This window comes from Podarcis bocagei, assembly GCF_964188305.1.
Source record: "Podarcis bocagei genome assembly, chromosome: 2".
Taxonomy (NCBI): Eukaryota; Metazoa; Chordata; class Lepidosauria; order Squamata; family Lacertidae; genus Podarcis; species Podarcis bocagei.
This window is the reverse complement of record NC_138126.1, coordinates 63,427,647-63,449,497: the sequence shown is the minus strand read 5'-3', so window position 1 is coordinate 63,449,497 and position 21,851 is coordinate 63,427,647. Positions and strand designations below refer to the sequence as shown.

The following is a 21,851-nucleotide window of genomic DNA, read 5'->3' as shown; positions in this document are numbered from 1 at the left end:
TGGAAACCCAAGTGGCAGCAGGAATTTGTTTTATTGTTTTCCTCGCTTGAACATGAATCAGAGATGGTAAAGAGAGTTATAAAGATGGAACACCGCTGCTGACACAACTTGCCTTTCCTGCAGTTTGGCCACAGAGGAGGGTGGAACACATTGCTGTGGGTCAAGGTCTGAACATTGTAGAGAATGGCTTGGTGTCCTGGTTACTGGGACATTTTTATTCAAGTCAAGTGGATGGTTTGGTTATTTATGGGCCACAGCAGCAATCAGTGCAGCCCCCTTCCCTGAACCATCCTCTGACAGCAAGAACTTGACGTTGCAGTTTGGAGCTATCAGAGCCGTCGTCTTATGAAGCTTTGTTGCAAAGCTGAGAACAGAAAGGGAGCATGTCCATGAGCAAGAGAAAGCAATGTTCAGCCAGCATCACACCCTCCCCTGGTTACATGGTTCTTGGACATACGTTATTGCAGCTTTCCCCTCTTTCCCTAACCCAAAACAGGGGCAGCATTCAACTTTTCTAGGCAGGTGCTGCAGAACCCCATACTCCAAAGAAAACCAGGTACTACCCATACAGCCATACCGCAGCTTAGGAAGAACCACCTTTACCATGCACTGTGTCTCCCAAGGTCCTCCAGCCTAGCATGGATCAGTAATGGCCGAGTTTCTCCCCATGCATCAAAACGCAATTGTTGTCATCTCTGCCCAACCTAGTCTTGCCATCGAATGGGCAACTGAAGTTTCCATTCCCCTATTTGCACTCTGTTGGGTTGAGGCCTTGCTTGCCCCGCATTTTAATGAAGCAAAACTGACTCACTAAGGATGCATCTTGTAGAGTGTTCCATCCACACCAACTGTTATATCCAGCTTTGACGCATGACGGTTCTCTCGAATCTTCTCCACAACTGCAGATATTCCCACTGCGCACATCTTTGCGGCACGTGACGACACGGCACGGCACACATCCTTTACCACCAAGGCATCCTCCGTAGATACACTCAACCCATATTCTTCCAGAATGTTACACACATAATGGTGACCAGGAGTGCTGCTTACAGAACATTATAATCAGCGGTGGAACTGCTTGAGGCACCTATTATATTCAGCAAGAGCTGTTGCCCTCTTAGAAGCTAAGCATTTCTAGTCTCTCAATATTTGCAGGTGGGATTCAATCACAAACTGGCAAATTCAGGCTGCACAATTTAACTTGATTTGGCGTTCTTGCACAACAAACCAGCTTCAATCCCAAATCAGTTTTGTTTTTGCAATATGGAAAGTGGGAGATTGTCTGGTGCAATGTTGTATAACTTCCCCACGAATAAAAACGGATCTAACCTCCCCACAAACTTTGTGCAAACAAATCATTATGGATGCTGTATAAACAGGTGGTCTGGAAGCAACCACATTCATCCTGAAAGAACCCATTGTTCCCCAAAGGGTTCATGCGGCAGATCATGAAGGTTTTCACATTCCAAAAGGGGGGGGGAGGGGAATCCAGGCAATGCCAAATTACTGAGAATTCTGCATCAGCAAGACTAAAGCTTGGTGCTCAGAATGTATTATTGAAATAAATACAATATCTAAAAATTGGCTTGCTTTCCATAAAATCATTTAAGTATGCAGGCTTGCAATATAATCTGGGACAAGGGGTACTTGCTTGTCAGAAGGTGATCCAAGACTAGGTAAGGTGAAGTTAAGAATGAGGGGTGGACAGATAACCAAGTAGGACTTAGAGACACCTTGAACAATCAAGTCTTTTACAGGTAAAGACCAAAAGTAGCCTCAGGAATTTGATTTCTGCACCAAACCTAAATTCTACATGAAATGAGAATGTTACGGATACACACTTACTCCTCAACATTTGTTAGGAATTTGGTGGGGAAGATGTTTTTGGTCTTGAGTACTTCTGATGGGCGACCCCTGAAGATGACCTTGCGCATTGTTAGCTCCAGCAGAACATAGCGCACAATCTCGCCCAAGTACATGCCACTGATGAGCTTTTCATACCTTTAGGGGAGATGGAAATGAGTGTCACACAAGGAGACCCTGGAGGCAGCCATCACCCCAGATCACTCTCAGGTATCCAGACTCACCTTTGCTGGCCAGCATTGATGGATTCTGCATCCACTTTCTCATCAAACTGTGTTATGTAGTGCTCGAGGCAGCCATTGTCTCCAAAGGCCCCCCATTCCATATTGATACACATTCTGCCCTCGTCCCCCTCCACAGTGCCCACATTCCTCATCTCCTCCATGTAGCAGGCATTGGTACCCGTACCTGAGAGAAAGGGATGGAAATGAATCACTGATGAAAATGGACTGTCATATTTCTCCCTGCTCTGAGCAAGGAAAGTATTGGGATCAAGCCTGGAGGAAGAATCATCAGCCCACTTGGCGGTCCATTCCAAATGTCAAAATTACAGAGAAAGTTTTACCTGTCAGGGAGCAACCCAGATTCTGGTTATAGATCCCCCAAAGAAGGTAATAGTTTCAAGAAGAAGAGTGGAGGAGGGCATCTGCCATTGGAAATATATTTCCTTAGAAATGTATAATCCCCTTGCCCTTAAAAGACAGATCCCACTCACCTATTCCCAACCACCCTAGGAATTTTATCAAAGGGCAGAGCAGTATACATTTCTAGAAAATAATAATTAAAATAATGCTGCCGCAACCATCTTACCGACGATGAGGCCAATCTCACAGTTGGGGTCCACATAGGCACATGCCATCATGGTTCCTACAGTGTCATTCACTATGGCAACCACATCTATATCAATGTTCTGGGAAGAGAAAGGGAGGGAGAGACAGAGAGCAGCAAGATGTGTTACCAGGCAACACGATTCCCTATCACCACAGTAACCAGCAGAGACCCATAGGCCCTGTCGCTTGGGAAATAGGCCCCCTCTCCCCGCCCCCCCCCCTTCTGAAGGCCCCTGGGGGCATCAACCTGAAGGGAGCTCTCAAGCTCTGTCACTGCCATCGGGACAAATGGTTGCTGTTACGCCTTCCACTTTCTCAGTGGGCTACCTAGCAAGTGATCACAGAGTAGACCTAGGGGTGGTGGTGGGGACTGAGAATATGGAGCACCATAATGCCTTGAACACGCAACACAAACTTCTCGGGCCTGCTTGACATACAAGTTGGTTCGCCTCAGAGTCGTGAGGGGCTTCTTACGCCATATCCAAACTGAGTGAACTTTGCCAGACACATACCCCATTTCCCAGGTCTGACAAGGAACAGAGGCGAGGCCCTTTTCTACCTGATGCACGCTCTCACTCGCTCACCTGGGAAAGCTGTTGTTAGACTAGAGGTATGCATCAAACGTATGCAAGGGAAATACATATGAGATGGCTGCTTTTCCTTGGGACTGGGGAAAGCAAATGTCTGGAGGCATGCTTGACCATTTGCCTGCGGCTTCTCTGCTTCAAATAGTTGCCTGCAAAGTCATTCATCCCAGAGTTCCACATAAGGCAAACCCAGATTTGGTGAGGGAGGCATTTGGAGCAGAGAATTAAGAGGCAAGAATGCGATTAAGCACCCATTCCTCCTCTCCAAAATCACACCCTTTTGAAGATGGATTTCCCTAAGAAAAACAGGTGCCAGGCCTGCCTTGCATGGATATGCATGGTTAGTACCTACAGTATATGTATAGTATATGCATGGTTGGTACCTAGAGCTAAGGTGAATAAAAAAAAGAGGTTCTATCATTATAAGCTTCAAAATTCTATAGCTTAATAAAAATGGTATCTGTTTGACTAATAACTTCAAAGCTGGCCTACCTGATTTGCCTGATGAGGTATACAAAAGTGCCAACTTCCACATCAATCTGATAAAAATTGCCAGCATACAGCAAGTTTAAAGGATTGGAAACTGACACTTTGGCCCCCTTTCCCCCAGTTAAGAAAGCATATAATATATATTCTTCCTAATTTTCACAAAAACTACTGAGAGTGGTTATTCTCTTCCAGTATTTAATACCACAATGACCCTATAAAGTAGGTCATGGGGGGAGTGGATTAGCAATTCATACCAGTGAGATGCATGCCTTGTGTTTAACCAAACTACTAGAAGAGACTACACCCCATAACCACACATATACCCTGCGCTGAAAACCTCTGCCCCCACCCCATGCTGCAAGCCGCCAAATGCCCAAATGAACCACACCCAAGGCCCCTTGTACATATTCTGCCCTAAGCTTGCCACACACTCCACCCAACACAAAAACCCAAGACACACCTCACCCCTTGCACTGAACCCCCCTCAACCCCCCCCCCCGGTCACATACACACCACCTCACACTGAAACCCACCCTATACCGAACCCGCTCCCACACACCCTGCCCCACAGTGAACCCGCCCAGGAGGATTACGAAGAAGAAGACGGCAGTGGTTCTCTTCCATTATTTAACCTCACAGTGACCCCCCCCCCAAAAAAATGAGAGGCAAAAAAATCCGAGAGGCACAAATACAAGATGGGTGACACCTGGCTTGAGAGCAGTACATGTGAAAAGGATCTAGGAGTCTTGGTTGACCACAAACTTGACATGAGCCAACAGTGTGACGCGGCAGCTAAAAAAGCCAATGCAATTCTGGGCTGCATCAATAGGAGTATAGCATCTAGATCAAGGGAAGTAATAGTGCCACTGTATTCTGCTCTGGTCAGACCTCACCTGGAGTACTGTGTCCAGTTCTGGGCACCACAGTTCAAGAAGGACACTGACAAACTGGAACGTGTCCAGAGGTGGGCAACCAAAATGGTCAAGGCCTGGAAACGATGCCTTATGAGGAACGGCTAAGGGAGCTGGGCATGTTTAGCCTGGAGAAGAGGAGGTTAAGGGGTGATATGATAGCCATGTTCAAATATATAAAAGGATGTCATATAGAGGAGGGAGAAAGGTTGTTTTCTGCTGCTTCAGAGAAGCGGACACGGAGCAATGGATCCAAACTACAAGAAAGAAGATTCCACCTAAACATTAGGAAGAACTTCCTGACAGTAAGAGCTGTTCAACAGTGGAATTTGCTGCCAAGGAGTGTGGTGGAGTCTCCTCTTTTGGAGGTCTTTAAGCAGAGGCTTGACAACCATATGTCAGGAGTGCTCTGATGGTGTTTCCTGCTTGGCAGGGGGTTGGACTCGATGGCCCTTGTGGTCTCTTCCAACTCTATGATTCTATGATTCTATGACCCAGGGAGATAGATCATGTCTCGAGATAGCAACAGTGGCCATGTGTTTAAGAAGGCTACTGTCCAAAACGGAGATGTGGGGTGGCGGTTGGGCTATTGGACTGGGTGAAAACAAAGAATGCATTTCACAGGGATATATCATCACAGCCGCTATCTCTGGGACAGAAAGGGAATACTTGTCTATATGCAGGTGGAAGTGGTCAGAGTGCTGGCAGAGGGGAAATGAATGCATCGAGAGTTAATTAAGCTGGAACTGATTAGAGGGTGTCCCTTGTTTTGTGACTGGACAGGTCCGGCTCTGGCAGCCATTTTGTGCTGTTGTCTATGAGCTTTTCAGATGTCCAGATGTTCCCATGGGTCCAGAACGGCTAGTTTTTGCCAAGGTCTAGGGGCCAGGAGACAGATGTTAGAGAGCTGGGGATGTTTTTGTGAGTGTGAATTAGCCAGTAAATTGCCTAAATGTCATTGTGATTAGGTCACAGGTTATTTTCCCGTGGCCTCATCCCTTCAGATCAGTGGAACAGAACTAGAGCTGGCGTTTTTAGGAGTGACAGTACTACTGGCAGTTCAAGATAGCAAGGACCACCCCCCCCCCCCCGTTGTGCAATGAAGTATTATGGCATACAACCTAGGCCCAAGCTATCTGAAAGACTATATTCCCTCAGATGAACCTGCCCAGGTTATGAGAGCTTTGGGGGAGGCCCTTTTCTTGGTCCCACCACCCTCACAGGCATGCGTGGTAGGGATGCAGGAGAAGGCCTTCTTGGTGGCTGCTCCCAGACTTTGGAGCTCCCTCACTAGAGAAGTTAGACTAGCTCTCTCCTTGCTGTCCTACTAGGAAGTGAAGATCCTATTCCAACAGGCTTTAAGAAACTGACTACTTTTAATTAATTGGGGTTTTGTTTTGTTTTTTTTAATGATGGGAGGCAGTTATTTTCTATGTTTTAAGCTGTTCTTATTTTATCTGTAAGCCGCCTTGAGTTCCTGATAGTAGATTTAATAAACCAAGAGGAAGAGGGATCAAGGGGGCACATGATCAAGCATATTGCTGCACACATCTTATTCATATTATAAGTTGCATTAAACAAAAGACAGCATTGGACACTTGAGTTGGAAGGACTGCAACTGCTGAACCAAAGTCTCTCTGAAGTAGTTTTGAAAATAATCCACCTGTTTCATAGATTTTAAAGAGGCAACAATAAAAGCTGCATTTTGGCAGTGTGGAGGAGGTGAATGCACTGATTCTGAGTAGGAATGAATTGTTTTCATTCATTTCATGTTATTTCAGTGAATTTGTAGGGCAGTGCCTCTTTCACACAAAAAAATAAAAGAGCCTCCAACAGGGACTTATATAGAACATCATTAGACAATTGAGCTTACAAATCTTAGCCCACACATCTTTTCTATTACAAACTGGTGTTGGGAGGGTGCAATCTGAAGCAAAGTGGTGTGTTGGAAGACGGTGCTTAACCCTTTCCAGGCACTGGTCCAGGCATAAAAGCTCTGTGTCTGAGCATTGTTGTTGTCTGCCCTGGAGATTTTCCAATGAAAACCCGCTCTATAGCACTCAAACAGAGCAAATGTCAGTTTGGGTTTCCTGTAGATTGCTATGTGCTCTTATTGAACTCTAAAAGATGGGTTTTCATGGGGAAGGCACTGGAGCAAAAAAAAAAAGGGGGGGGGAGGATGCTTGAACATAGAGCATTAAAGTGTGGGCCATGCCTGGAAAGAGCAGAGGAACGGTAAGTGTGGATATGCCCTTATTGTAGCGACAATTTTCTTGTAAATTGCTTAGAGATTTTACTACTTTGAACTGGTGTATAATTTTTGATAAATGATTTTAAAATAGAATTTTAAAAACCCTCCTCCCCATCAGGATTTGGGCTTGAAAGACCAAGGAGAAGTGTGGGTACTTAGGGGTGAGTTGTACACAAGTGCAACTTGTGTCCTTGAACAACAACTTTGCTGATTATGGGGCACATCTGTTAAAGCATTAGCCTCAGCTTCCAGTTTTCTGGCTTTGTGGAGCTTGAGCCAAGGTGAGATAGTCTTAACTCTGATTTTAAACCAGCAGGTTTTGTGATAATTTAAAAGCCTTTCATTTTGATAAATCAGATTAAGTCTAAATAAAGGTAAAGGTAAAGGTAAAGGTGCCCCTGCCCGTACGGGCCAGTCGTGTCCGACTCTGGGGTTGCGTGCTCATCTCGCTTAAGAGGGCGGGAGCCAGCGCTGTCCGAAGACACTTCCAGGTCACGTGGCCAGCGTGACGAAGCTGCTCTGGCGAGCCAGCACCAGCGCAGCGCACGGAAACGCCGTTTGCCTTCCCGCTATAAAGCGGTACCTATTTATCTACTTGCACTTAGGGGTGCTTTCGAACTGCTAGGTGGGCAGGAGCTGGGACCGAACGACGGGAGCTCACCCCGCTGCGGGGATTCGAACCGCCGATCATGCGATCAGCAAGTCCTAGGCGCTGAGGTTTTACCCACAGTGCCACCCGCGTCCCATACAAGTCTGAATAGTCCAGCCCAAGCTATAATCTCTGGCAAATCTATCCAGAGCTCGTGCCCCATATCCCACACATACCGTTTGACGCTTTACAGCCTCTCTTAGCAACTGCACGACATCTTCTCCCACACAGCCTGTGGCACTGAACCCCTTGGTCCATCTCAGCAAGATGCCCTGTGAAACAGAGAAACAAGGAATTGTGATAAACATGTAGGTGCAACTGGACTGCTTTCTCTGAGCTGCTTGCACTTCACATGTTCATGGATGATTCTACTGTAGCTAAGCTGCAACAGAGAGATGGCAGTAGGAGACATGCAGATAATGCAGGGACCTGCCTCTGCAAAAGTTCTGCAGGTCCTCTAGTTTCTGAGTTTTCTTTAGGCATTGCTCACCCAATCTCAAGTTTATCCTTGCAACAATATGGGCTAGAAACTTGCCAGTGCCAAATTGTGCAGCTTTTCTGCGCTTCCACAGAATTGTAGCATACACACTAGGACAGAGACTGGATCTATTAGAGAGAGATGCCTAACTAGTGGGGGTTCAACAGGGTTTTTCCGCAATGGACAGCTGAATTTCACAATTTAGAAATCCTACAAGCTGAGCTTTCATTTCAAGTTATTTGTAAATGGTTTGAAAGCTATGTTGTTCTCATAGCGTTTGGAAATTTTTCTCTTTCTATCTTGGGGAACACAAGGTAGTTCAACCCCATTTCTCCCCCTTCCCATCTCCACTGGCTAACCCAGGTAAGGGAGGCAGCAAAGTCCTAATTCCCAGCATCACCACATGAGCAGCAGATCACTTCCATAGGTGCTTCATACCTTGTCCAGGTTCGTTTGACTGCAGGGAAACGAAAAAGTGAAGCCCAGTGGTAGTGTTCGTCCCACAATGCTATGCTTGCTATGGAAATCATTAATGCATTGAACAATGTGATCAAAGAGCTGCAGGAAAATGGGAGAAAGCATAAGGCCTTATGAGGTAAAGACAACTTTGGAGAGGAAACACCATCACTAACCGTATTGCCCATCCCCACAGTTGCCAGTGTCACAGATTTAAGTAAGACCCAGCCAGTCTGTAATAGAGGCCAGTTCAACCCAGCCATATCTTCCCCTTTCTTGCACCTACCTCTATTGCATTACTCTGGGCCACTTCGGGTGGAATTGTGTAAGACTCAGAGACCATGTGTACACCACCCTCTTCTTTGCTTTTCACCTGCACCATAAGCACTCGGAAATTGGTTCCGCCCAGATCCAATGCAAGGAACTCCCCTCTCTCTACAAAATGTATAAGGGACAAGAGCTTGAGTGACATAGACTCTCAACTACAACCCAACACAGTCACTGCAAGGGTCTCCTTCTTTGGCTTCTTTGCCTGAGGCCAACATCATTCCCACCAGTGCTGGCAACTTAAACTATAAAGCCTTGGGAAAGCATCTCACCAGCCCTCTAGAATATTGGTTGTCAACTGAGGGGTCGAGACCCACTGGCACCATACCAATATTTGCTAATAAAAGAAAATGCATATTTGTGCTATAGGCGGGTGCAGGATCTGAAAAGGTTGGAGACTCCTGTTGTTACTAGCAGTGGTTATGCTGCACCCTTCTCAGTGAGATGAACGTAAGTAACAATAACAACAGCCCCATATCAATTAAAAGATTTGGGGCCCCCCCAAACTCGGAAGGTTTTCTCTGGACCAAACACAACTTCCCTGAGACTTTTTTTAAAAGCCCCCTTGAGCTCTTCAAAGCTCTTCCCTCCCAAGAGAAAGGCCATTCCCAAGAGGTTGTTCTCTGGCTCTCACCGCTGCCGTCAGGCAAATGGCGGACGTAAGTGGGCAACATGCGGACGGTGGCTGTACTGTGTGTCTCCTTTGACAGACCCCTCTCCATTTCCTGTCTCATCATGGTCCGCAGTGTGTCCATGTCGGACATAGAAAGTCGGAAAGGCGCCAGGACCTGGGCTACTCCTTCCTGTTGGTGTTTGAGCCTCAATGTCGCAGCTGCTACCCTGGCAGCCCCAAAAACACCGCCATGTTCTGATGTGGCAAAGGTGACAGTGCAATCAGGAGCCAGTGATTTCAACGTTTCTTGCAATATCTGACCATACCTGGAGGGAGAGGAAATGTCAGAGACCTTGAAGCAGGGTGACTGGAAGTAACCTTTCTGGCCTTTCTGCACCTGTCCCCTAGCTTACTATGCTTTTGCTCCAAAAGGAATGTGAAAATTTGCTGGATGAATGAGTCTTTGGGTCTGTTTACATTATCCACATTTTCTAAAATGGCTGAACTCCCTGAAGTTAACAGCCTCCTAACTTTGGACATGTAACAGACCCCCTAGCCTGGGAAACCCCAGTAACCATTTTGAGAGATTCAGATGGATGGATGGATCCATTTATCTGAGTAGTATAGATGGGTTACTGTCCTGGAAGGAGCTGTTATGGCAAGAGAGAGGATAAAGTATGCTGCCTACTGAGTTTCTGGCAACAATGAATAGCTAAGCTGACTTAATGGTTCTCTGGGTTGAAGGAAAATATTTGTATATCTGGAAGAAGACACTGGAAGAAATGCTTTCTTGGCCAGTGATTTCAGTCCAGGAGAAAACTTGTTCCAATAACCTGCTCATGAAAGGAAGCCAGGGAAAATATGATGGTTAGTCCAGTGGTCCATAGGAAAGTGGGATTGGTGGGTTTCTTGGTTTTGATTTAGATGAGGGGCAGCCAATATGATGCTCTACAGATGTAGCTGAGCTACAGTTCCCATCATCCTTGATCATCGACCATGCTGATGGCCATTATAGTCCAACCATATCTGGAGGTTATCGCACTGGCTACTCACGACACGAACAAATATTTATATGCCTGGTACAACTCCTTACTGTGGTCGGCTCTTGTACATGTCCCCGTCCACAGCCACAGTGATTTTCAGGTGTGGCAGCCCTTGACTGATCCGGATATGAGTAAGAACGCCAGCCAGTCCAGCAGCACAGAGCTTGGCAGAACGGACATAGACCGCTTGGCATATTTGCTGCACGTTGAAACAGTCTTGGTTGCTTGCCACCATTCCCAGGCGGACAAGGAAGTTCTTGGTATTGGCCAGGCCAACTTTTTCACTGCAGTTAAAGCATACATGAGTTAAAGCAGGGTGGCAGCAGCAAGAGGCATGAGGGAGACTCTGGTTAACTGTTAATTGATCTCAGCAAAGAATAATATTGATTCCAAATTGAAATCACTGAGCTCTCCATCTATAATGAACTAGCACGTGTGTGTCTGTGTGTGTGTGTGTGTGTGTGTGTGTGTGTGTGTGTGTGTGTGTTTAGTTTTGTTTCTACCCATGCTGACTTTTTAGAGACGGACACAAGAACTGTAACAAGATAAATATTTCAGAAAGTGGACGTTGTTAACATCTCGTTGATATTTAAGGTTTTGTTTTTAACGTCTGTTACTTGATTATGCTTCGTTTTGTTTTCTTCTTTTATCTGCACTGCTGTACAGGCCCTTCTTACAGCCCAAAAGCATTATAAAAATTGTTTACAAATAAAATAATACCACAAGGGCCATAGCTCAGTAGTATAGCCCTTGTTTTGTATGCAGAAGGGGGCAGGCAGCATGGGAATGCATCTGTTGCTGCTGAATAACGCAGAGTATTAAATGATTGTACTGGGGGAACAAACAGTGACATGTCACATTTACCAGTTCTGATTCTTAGCCTTGTGACACCTTTGCTATTCCCTCTTCCTACCTGATGAGAGATATACTTAATGAATGGCCCACTATAGACACTTTTCTTTAAAACCTTCTTCTTTTAAGACATCTTACTTGAAAAAATATCTCTGGCAGTGTATCTCTGGGTCATCCTACGGTGTATTTAAATGTTCAAGTTGATTCAATCATTCATTCATTCACCTGCTTCAGTGTTGTTGTTTTTTATGGGCTACAGATGTAATTATTTATGTGGGTCCATTCCTCTTGGCTGTTTTTCTAGGGCTAAGCTAACAAGGCATGCCAAGACTCACTCTGCTGCTACTGAGGATATCAGGTTGACCAGGTCTCCCAAGACGCGTTTGAGGAACTCACTTACTCTATGATGTCCACAACATCTTGGAGCTCCATTTTTCCCTTGGTAAGCAGGGTGGGAGTTAGGACACCGCTGAAGATATCACCTTTCTCAGCCAAAGTAGCCAAAGTAACACGGATAGTATCACACAGATGTATGCTACTGACCAACTTCTCAAACCTGCCAGTGAGAAGAAAGAAGAAAATCAGTGCAGAAAGAGAAGGAATTGAAGTGAAAGGGTGGCTGGCAGATAACTGGTCAAGTCACCCTGTCTATAGGAGAAGTCTTGGCCATTTCTTACAACATTTGCTGCTAAGACAGACAATATCATAGGTTGCTTGTTTGTAGACCACCTGTTCTATAGGGTATTCATGCTGACTGCACAAAGTTCACATAAGGTTACACAATGTCAGCATTCATTCAGGACTTATACAGGAATGACCATTCCCAGCGGCTTCATGTCACCCTAATCTCTGAGCAGAGCACGATTCCAAAGGTACCAAGTTTGCTGATCAGGGTCTCTGTTTCCTTTCAGACAACAAGGCACAGCAGAGATGGTGTTTTCTTTATGATATATGGCTTGTTTACATATATATATGCAACCTGAACCTGGGATGGAAGGGCTTCGAGCATTACTCTCCAAGCGGGTTCCATTTCTTCCACGGCTGCCACCTTAGATTCAATCTGTCAACCCACATTGCTCTGACTCCCCACCTTCTCCAGCTTGCAAACGCAACCATTTTTCCTCCAGCCTACACCACGCAAACTGCAATCCTCCAACAACTGCTTGCCTTCCTTGACTTTGTATTTCTAACTAATTCTGAGTTGAGAGGGAGGGGGCTTCACCCATTTCCCAGCTGGCACAGTCTTAGCTTTGCTGATTGATTTCTTAATGGGTCACCTTTTGCTCTTTCAATGGCCCATCTCTCCAGGGGTGTCCAAACTTTTTCAAAGAGGGCCAGATTTGATGAAGTGAAGGGCCATGGGTGCCGACCAAAGGGCCAACCAAAGTTGTTGACCTTTTTAAAGGTATAAACTGCCACAGCAGGCCAGATTAGGCCCCCGAAATGGACTTTGGACATGCCTGCTCCAGACGATTACTTCATCAGGAAGCCAGCCTGGCTTATATTGTAACATGCTAAATTCAGCGCCTGACACCCAGGAATTAGAAGGGGAGTCTAGGCACCCCACAAATGTATGACAATGTTAAATAGCATTGGGGATATAACTGTGTCCTGAAGCACCCCATGGTGTAACCACCAGGGGGCTGAAAAGCACTCTCCCAGTGCTCCTCTCTGGACCCAGTACTGTAAATAGAACTGGAACCAAGGTAGCACAGGGCTCCCAATTCCCATTCCATGGAGTCGGTGGTCAATGGTATCGAAAGCCACAGTCAGATTGAGATGCAGGAGCAAGGTGACCCTCCCCTTGTCCTGCTCTTCGTGAAGGTCATCCCTCAGGTGACTGAACAAAGATGGGTACTGAACAATTGCAAACACAAATTTGGAGTTTGATTATGCAGAAAATGTGTTTTTGGACACGGAGCACGACTAACCTTGATTATTCCAGTGAATCCCGGGCACCAGTAACCAATGACTCATTTTTTAAACAGATTGTTACTTCCTTTACTGTGACTCACTTGTTTTTGCCTCGGTCCATGGACTGCTTATCCATTTGCAGGTCAAACTCTGTCGTTATGTCATTCAACTCGCCCAGATGCCCAAAAGAGCTCCATTCGGTGTTGATACACATGCATCCAGCGCCATGCTCCAAGCCTGCTATATGCTGCAACTCCTCCACATAACCGCAGTTAGTGCCAGCATCTACCATATGCAGGAAGGCAGGACACAGGGAGAGAAGCTCAAAACAGGAGAAACAGCATTTTAATAAAGCCTCCAGCCGCACAGCAATGAGAAAGTGCAACTGTCCTGCAACTGTCCATCTATATGCCAGTATCCTAACTCTCACAATAGTTAGGGCCTGCCATTTTGATGAAATGCAACATCTTCCTAGAATGTGTGCTTAGAATCCAGCTCCCTAATTCTTAATCACCAGGGAATTGGTTTCTAGCTCTGTGATGTGGCTACATACTATGCTGAGATTCTTCCAATCTAGGGAGAATAGCCAGTTTCTTGGCACCCCTGCCCCCCACATCTACTATAAGGCATACGCAAGCCTTCCAGCTCAACAGCTTGCTAGCAAGTCGCCAGCCCCATGCAAGGTTTTGCTTACCTATCACCAGCCCAACCTCACATGGCTCTTTCTCAGAATGGCAGCTCAACAAGGTTCCCACAGAGTCGTTTATTACAGCAATGACCTCAATCTGGTAGTTCTGGAGAGAGAAAGATTAAAGCGACTCTCTCGTTTTCTCACCAGAAGCACACCCCCCCCCATGCATGCTTCAGTCACAGCTGACGCAGCCGCTGTCCTCACCTTGCAAGTCTGGTTAAGAGCTGTTTGGAGCAGTTGTGCCACATCATGCCCCTCCACACCTGGCCACCGGCAATCCTTGCTCCATCTGATCAGCTTACACTAAGGGGAAACCAAGCAGGAAGGCCACTGAGAAACTTCAACAAACCACTGAGAAACCCAGCCCTGCTTCCTACAAGCAAAGTATTCAAGCAAGAGGACCAACGGGGTTATTCATGAAAATGTGTCCTGTGATCTTTGAAAAGTAGAAGAATCCAAATCTGAGAATGACTTTGACAATTCATGTACTCTATATATTCATTCAGTAACAAGCTCTATATTGGTTTAATCAGCTGCCACCAGTTTTGTATTTGGATAATGGGTTTGTGTATTTTCTAAAGAGCTGTGTTATGTTTTATTCTTTTTATGTGGGCTGCCTTGGGAGGATTTTCCCTCCGAGGCAGCGTGCAAGTTCTGAAATAAATGAATAAAACAAATAGCGCAAAATCAGTATGCTGATGACACCCAGCTCTATCTCTCTGTTCCATTTGAATTTGGAGAGGCAGGACAGGTGCTGGGCCAGTTTGGAGTTGGCAGTGAACTGGATGTGAGCCAATAAATTGAAAATGAATCCAGACAAGACCAAGGTGCTGTTTCTTCCAGGTTATTGACATCTGGATGTGGGAACACAGCCTGTTCTGGATGGGGATGCACTCTCCCTAAAGGAGCTGGTACTTTGCCTGGAGGTGCTCCTGGACTCAGCACCACCAAAGGAGGACCAGGTGGCTTCAGTGGCAAGAAGCACCTATTTTCAGCTCTGGCTTGTTTGCCAGCTAGTCCTTCCTAGACAAGGAAAATGTGTGTTCCGGTAATTTCCACCCACCCAGGTGGACTCCTGCGATGTACTGTGCATGTGGCTTCCCCTGAAGGTGGCCCAGAAGCTGAAACTGCTGGAGAATGTGGCGGCCTTGCTACTGACAGGTATCACTGGCCAGATGCACATTTTATCAGTTTTGAAAGATCTGCAGTGATAGCCAGTGTGCTACCAGGCTCAATTCAATGTGCTTCTGTTAACACAGAAAACCCTAAATTACTTGGGTCCCAGATATCTGATGGAGTGCTTCTTCCAATGTCAATCTGCATGAGCATTAATATTTGCAGGGGAGACTCTAGTCATGCTGCTGTTATGGAATGTGGTTTGAGAATAAGTGGTGAGCAGAAGGACCTTTTCAGTGGCAGCCCCTAGGCTTTAAGAATGTGCACCCTTCAGAGGTGCATATTGCCCAGATACTGTACAACAGCAGTGAGGAACTCAATCTGGCCCATGAGTCAGTTTTCCCCAAACCCAGTGCCGGAATTAAGTATAAATTAAATAAGCTATAGCTTAGGGCCCCCCAAAAAAATTAAAGGGGGAAAAAAGATATACATTTCCAAAATATGAGATAAAAAACAAATAAAATAAAAGCTACATACAGCAACAGTATTTTGGCTCCTATCATGTAAGCAATGGGCCCCGCCTGCTAGCCTGCTCCCTAAAATATCACATATAAAGGGCCCCATTACCTTCAGTAGCTTAGGGCCACATCAAACCTAAATCCGGCCCTGCCCAAACCACGCCCATATGCTGCACCCTTGACATCATGTTATGTCAGGTGTGGGGCACATAAAGACATGACTGCAAAGGGGAAATGGGGAGTCTTAAAGTGCACTCCTGACCATTCCTTGGCAAACAAAGCTTGTTCTCAATGCCAGCCAGCCGAGTGAAGTGGGTCGGGAAAGTGGGTACAAGATCATAGCTTTAAAGTTCCGTTTGGATTTCCTTCCTATCTCCAGTCTCCCGTCCTGCCTGCTGCTGGGCCAACAAAGGATTCACCTGGTTCAGCGCAATATGTTCACAAGGAAAGGGAAAGCAGAAGCACAGCGGCAAATTTTTGGTGTTGAGGCTAAGTCCGTCCAAAAACGTGGCCACACATTTTGCAAAGAATTCAAAAAGCTGGAAAAGAAAGCACGGTATTATGAGTACATTCCACTCGCCTCAGGGCACGATGCCAACAAATGACGACAGCAAATATTTGCTAGCAGTGTAGAACCTGAAATTTCACCAGTAGTGTGATCTCACCAAATCACCCAGTAGGGTTTTCTATCAACCTCTTACCACTATATTATTATTATTATTATTATTATTATTATTATTATTATTATTATTATTAAAAAAACAAATGTACCGGTACACAAGATAGAAACAAATATTTTTAAAAGGGAATGGCTCTGGCGATGCTTAAGCAGCATAACTGAAACCAGCATCAAGACAGGTTTTGCTAGATACACCCAGAATCTCAGTATAAGGCAGGTTCCGGTGTACGTGGCAAAATCTGTCTTTTTCCTATGGGGACAAATATCTGTTTTGGGTAGGGAATTTAATTCAGAAAAAATTTATTTGCGGGGAGAAGGGTTAATCTGCCCATTACCCAGTATCACAGTCATAATATGATGGGGGGGGGGGCGGTTTGTAGCTACTTTCCGCATTTAAATGCAGGAGATACTGTTAACTGCCAAGGTTAGGGAAATTGTAGGGGAAATTAATAAGGTAAAGGATGTAGAGCAGGAAGAATAAGAAAGAGCAGGAGGAAAAATAGAGGAGAGGAATCAGAATACATGTTAGCCCCTCACTGTATTCAGTGGGGCTGATTCCTGTGTGTGTGTAAGATGGCAGCTGAAGGGCCCCAGGATGAGTAAGTCAATTTTAAGGAGTCAAACGGCTGATAGGCTACAGGGAGGAAAGGTGCTCTCAGGGCATTGGGCAGAGAAGAGTGCCAGAAGAGTAAAATGATCAAGGAGGGACAGGGTGAGATGAAAGAGCAGCTAAGTGGGAGTATGAGAAAGAAAACATCTGAAAATCAATACAATAATTTTAAATTCAAGAAAACGAAGAAGCTTGTGAGGAGAGCAGAAGGTGCATTCATGATTATTGTGCTCATGATGGCAACTGGTTGGATATACTGCTTCATTTCCAATCAGCGCATGTCCCATAGCTTTCCATTGTCATCCTGTAATTCGTCATATCACAAATGTTTCAGTTTTGGTTTGTCTTGCTTTTGTTATGTTATAGCTCAAGAAAGTGCCCTCCCAGGTGGCAATAATGTAGTAACAGTGCAGAAGCACTGCAGAGCAACTAGCAAAGGGGTATGGTGTGCAGACTGTCCAGTTTCAATTCAGCACTAATGCATTGCTATTCCATCAAAGACATACTGCAGAAGACATCAGCAACCCAACCCAACCCAACCCATAATAACAAGCAAAATGAATTAAGTAAGCTGAAGAACTCAAGACAGAGGAATGATACCTGCTCCCCACTGCCGTTGACAATATTCTCAGTAATGGGAAAGTCCTTTTTCTTCATCATCACCACAGGCTCATCCTTGCGATCTGATAGTTGCAAGAGCATGATCTTCACTTGATCCTTCTTCATTTCTAAACCCAAAAAATCCCCCGTCTCTGAAATATAGATGTGAACATTAGGATATATAGCGATCAAGACTGCCCATGTCTCATTCGTATGGTTGCCATATAAATTCTTTTTAAATTGCTATGGGGGGGGGGAGAGAGAGAGAGCTGGAACTGAGGGGGGGGGTGTCTGTCACCAGGACTGTTTGTTTGTTTGTTTAGCCCAGCTTTGCTGCTAATCAATGGACAATCTTAAATTAGAATGTGAATTATTATATAGTCAATAAACACTGATAGATTATTTTCCATGAGGGAGAGGAAGCAACTGCCCAGGGTTTCAGTGGCACACAATAACAAATACAAAATGCAGTAGGCCAATCATCACTTAGGTTCATGATCATCATATGTGACTAGGTGCTGAACGGTGATAGTAATTCAGAGTCACCAGGCTCCATGCATAGGTTTAGAAACTAAAACCAGCTCAGTTGGTTAGAGTGCGGTGTTACTGGTGCTAATAACACCAAGGTTGCAGGTTCGATCCCTGTATGGGACAGCTGCACATTCCTGCATTGCAGGGGGCTGGACTAGATGAATCTCAGGGTACCTTCCAACTCTGCAGTTCTATGATTCTATAATTCTGTTGAATTATGACTCTATAATTCTTGGCTAGTTTGTGGAAGTGATTTCAACCTAGCTGTTTCTGCTGTTGATGCAAAGGCAGGAGCTGTCACTGCATAACACATTATTATTACGATTATTATTACTATTTATATCTCACCTTTCCTCCCAAAGAGCTGGTAGTAGCGCTGTTCTTTAGAGGGTATCTATGTGTTTTTAAGGATTCTACTGAGCTTCTACTACAACACAGTTCTGCCCCTGAACAAGAAGGGTCATAGCTTAGTGGAAAAGCACCTGTGTTGCATGCAGGGGGTCTCAGGTTCAATTCCCGGTATTTGGAGGTAGGGTTGGGAGAGTAGGTTCCTTGTCTGAAGCCCTGGACAGCTGCTGCCAGAAAATGTAGACAATACTGAGCTAGATGGACCAATGGGTCTGACTCAATGGTCCAAGAAATGTACAAAAGTGGCAGGTGCTGCTTGGCAATCTGTGCTCAACAAGACCGCAGTTGTATGTGTTAGCCTACCAAGCCTCACAACCCTAAAGCAGAGCCCAAGCCCTTCATTCTCACTCAGATGACTGCCTGCTGTATCATTCTGCAGGCCACCTCTCAGCCAACACCAGCATTGTTACCACCAAGCTAGACAGGCAAACTGTGGACATATGCAGATTACCAGATTCTGGGTCATTCTTGCACATGCTAGACAAACCAGAAAATCGCTCCTTCGCAAGGCTCTGTGCATGATATAATAGCATTTCATCTTTCTCTTTGTCCCCCCCCTCCCAAAAATGTGCATCCCTGTGTACTCTCAGAGAGTCACAAGCCAGTACTTGGAAGTTTTGAAGCCAAATGTGGCAATCGGGAAGCCAGGGTGTTGTGGAAAATAATGTGGAGCAGGAACAAAAGTGTGGAAAGGAATGGTATTCAAAGTACAGCTACATGGGCTGTTTAAAAAATTGGCAACCCAGTGCAAGCTGTAAAGGAGTCTGGAGTCAGCCATTGGTTTTCAACTGGTGGGTCAACTCAGGACCCACTCAGAACCCCTAATCCAAGGTGGACCACAACAGCAGCACTATCACCAGTGGGTGATATATTGGGCGGAAATTAAGAAATGGGCTCCTCAAATGCATGCTTGGGTTAAAAGTAAGTCCTAGGTCCGAAATTGTTGAAGACTATGGGTCTAGACTAGGTCTCCAGCTGTTTTTGGACTCCAACTCCCATCATCCCTAGCTAGCTGGATGGTGGGAATTGTATTCCTAAAACAACTGGAGACCCGAGTTTGGGAAACACTGGTCTAGACAACAGTTCAGGCAAACTGCCAAAAAGAAAGCACACTTACCAGTGCCATCAGTCAAGGTACAAACGTAAGAAGGCAGCATGGGTAAAGCGAGGCCATCTTTAACCTTCTCCTTGAGGCTACTCTGCATGGCTGAATACAAAGAATCCCTCACATGTTCAAGCTGCTCCTTGGGTAGATGAAAGGCCTGTACATGTTTCTGGATCTGGTCAGAAACAGGAGCGTTTTTAGAGGGAGCACGGTGGGGAAGCAGTTTGTGATCTTCCCTGACCTCAGTACTGGACGTGCCCACAAACGAACTTCTCTTTAACCTGGGAACAAAATTCATCTCCCTGGAGCTTTGTGGTGAAGGTGAAGCTGTAGGTGTAGATGTACGTGATTGTGATTGTGAAAAGGCGACAGCTAAAAAAGAAGACTCGCTGGCATCAGAGTCCCGCTGCTTGGGAAGAGGGGGAAAGCCTGAATTACGTCTGGAGTCGAAGGAACTAGGTCCTGAATTAAGAGCAAAAAATGTGTTGGAGGCCGAGCTGGAATCCAGCGAGGAATTTACCACTAAGGAAAACCTATGACGGTCCTCGGAAGCTGGATTGGGACCTGACATGGAATTTAGCAGAAACGAAACTTTAGAACACAGATCATCGTCACTGTCTCTCCGACTGGCTCGGCCGTGGTCTGACATGGTGTCATCGGTCACAAAAAGCCCTCGTCTGTCAAGTCAGCAAAGGGCGGAAAGCGCAAGGGGAGAGCGGGGGCGAGGCAGGCCAGCATGTGGGGCTGGGAGTTGAGTCCGGCTCAGGGTGGGGCGCAGAGTGAGGCCGAATGTGAGTGGGCCAGTTTTGAAGCTGCGCGAGCGAGGCATGAACAGACACACGAGGCAGGGTGCAGGAGGGAGAGGTGAAGAAGAAAGAAAGCAGAGTGGGAGGGAGGGTGGCAGAGGAGGAAAGGAGAGAGAGAAAGGAGAGGAAGGCTTGGAGCAGGAGGCAGTTGGAAGATTCCTCAAGCGAGAGAGTGGAATGGAAGCGGGGGGGGGGGAGTGGAATGTGGGGCCACAGAGTTATGAAAAGGTCAGAGGAGACCATATAATTGTCTGCATAGGCCGTTTCATGGTTCATACTGAAAAGCCGTTTTTTTAAATAGCCTCTGGAGTTGAGGGCTGGGGAGGAGAGTCCCCTGAGGGGATTTTAACCTTGCTGTGACTAGACCCCAGCAATGCCCACCTCCAAATAAAAGATAGCTGTGGAGTTCACACACTTTCTAATTCAGGTCTTATCTTGAAGAAAGACGTTTCTTTCTTTCATTTGTTTTCCCCACCTTTGAAAAAATAGCCTTGCCAATGGAAATTCCAATGTGAGTGCAGACTTTTGTCCCAATTGGTTGGTGGGGCAGAGTGGCCTATGACTAGGGACGGAGGAGCAATTTTCAGTTTGCATTTAAAGCCAGATTTATCAAAGTTGCGCTTTCCAAAGCAATATGAGGACTGAAACATAGCTATCCTTCAAGCTTCACACTCATCTGAATTTTGTGATGCAGTTCTCCAGTCAAAAACGTTCACAAAAATTCATATGTTAGGGGAAAGGGTGTATAAAAAGGAGTTTATATACAAAAATAACACACACAAATAGATTCCATTAGGGGGAAATGCTAGTTAAAATGTGTACACCTGTCAAAAATGCATATAGAAATGTATTTGTTAGGAGAAATTCACACTAGAAAGCTGAAGAATTTTCATGAGGGTTTTTCCTTTAAAACAAACAAACAAAAAACCTTCACAAACTGATGCTGTAATGTGGAGATTGGAGTTTATGATTTGAAAAACAAGAAACAGAGAGAACCAAAATTGACAGATTCTTCCGTGCCAAACTATGTCAGCCTTTCATTGAGGTTCACTTTGGATATCACAGGTTGAGGATCAAGACTGAGACTAAGCCTGCTTCCAGACTGTCACCATTTTGTTCCAGTGCATTCCAAAATTTTGGCTTGCAGTATTAAAGCAGATTAAATAGTTCTGTCACAGACCACTTTTAACAATCCCTGATTCCCCTTAGTGCAGCCCGCTCTACCATTACAGTAGCAACATCCTAAGTGCAGACCTTTCTGAGCGTGAAACACTCTGCTTCAGGAGGCAGTGGGCTTTTCACCACTGGAGGCCTATAAGCAGAGTTTCCCATCCCTCAGGTGAAATGCGACTTAGCATCAAATGGGGAATGTGCTTACTGAATGAGGTCTGGTTGTGCAACAAGATTTTCACCTCCTCTCCTCTCTCTGCACACGCCCTAAACTCGTAGCTGTCAACTTTTCTCTTTTCTTGTGAGGAATCCTATTTGGAATAAGGGAAATGCTCTTAAAAAGGGGGAAACGTT

The 21,851-nt window shown here is 45.5% G+C and overlaps 1 protein-coding gene across 1 annotated transcript; it reads right to left on the bottom strand.

The window, feature by feature from the left end:
- Positions 1-12: 12 nt before the first annotated feature.
- Positions 13-20,487, bottom strand: HK3 (hexokinase 3). Its single transcript, XM_081184926.1, has 17 exons — positions 19,534-20,487; positions 17,478-17,629; positions 16,008-16,127; positions 14,159-14,257; positions 13,958-14,057; positions 13,365-13,548; positions 11,750-11,905; positions 10,548-10,781; positions 9,476-9,780; positions 8,801-8,949; positions 8,497-8,616; positions 7,757-7,852; positions 2,674-2,773; positions 2,088-2,271; positions 1,846-2,001; positions 812-1,042; positions 13-364 (listed from the first exon to the last, which is right to left on the bottom strand). Exons 1-17 carry the CDS (start codon positions 20,168-20,170, stop codon positions 241-243), a joined length of 3,147 nt encoding a protein of 1,048 aa, XP_081041052.1. The 5' UTR covers positions 20,171-20,487; the 3' UTR covers positions 13-240.
- Between the last annotated feature and the right edge of the window lie 1,364 nt (positions 20,488-21,851).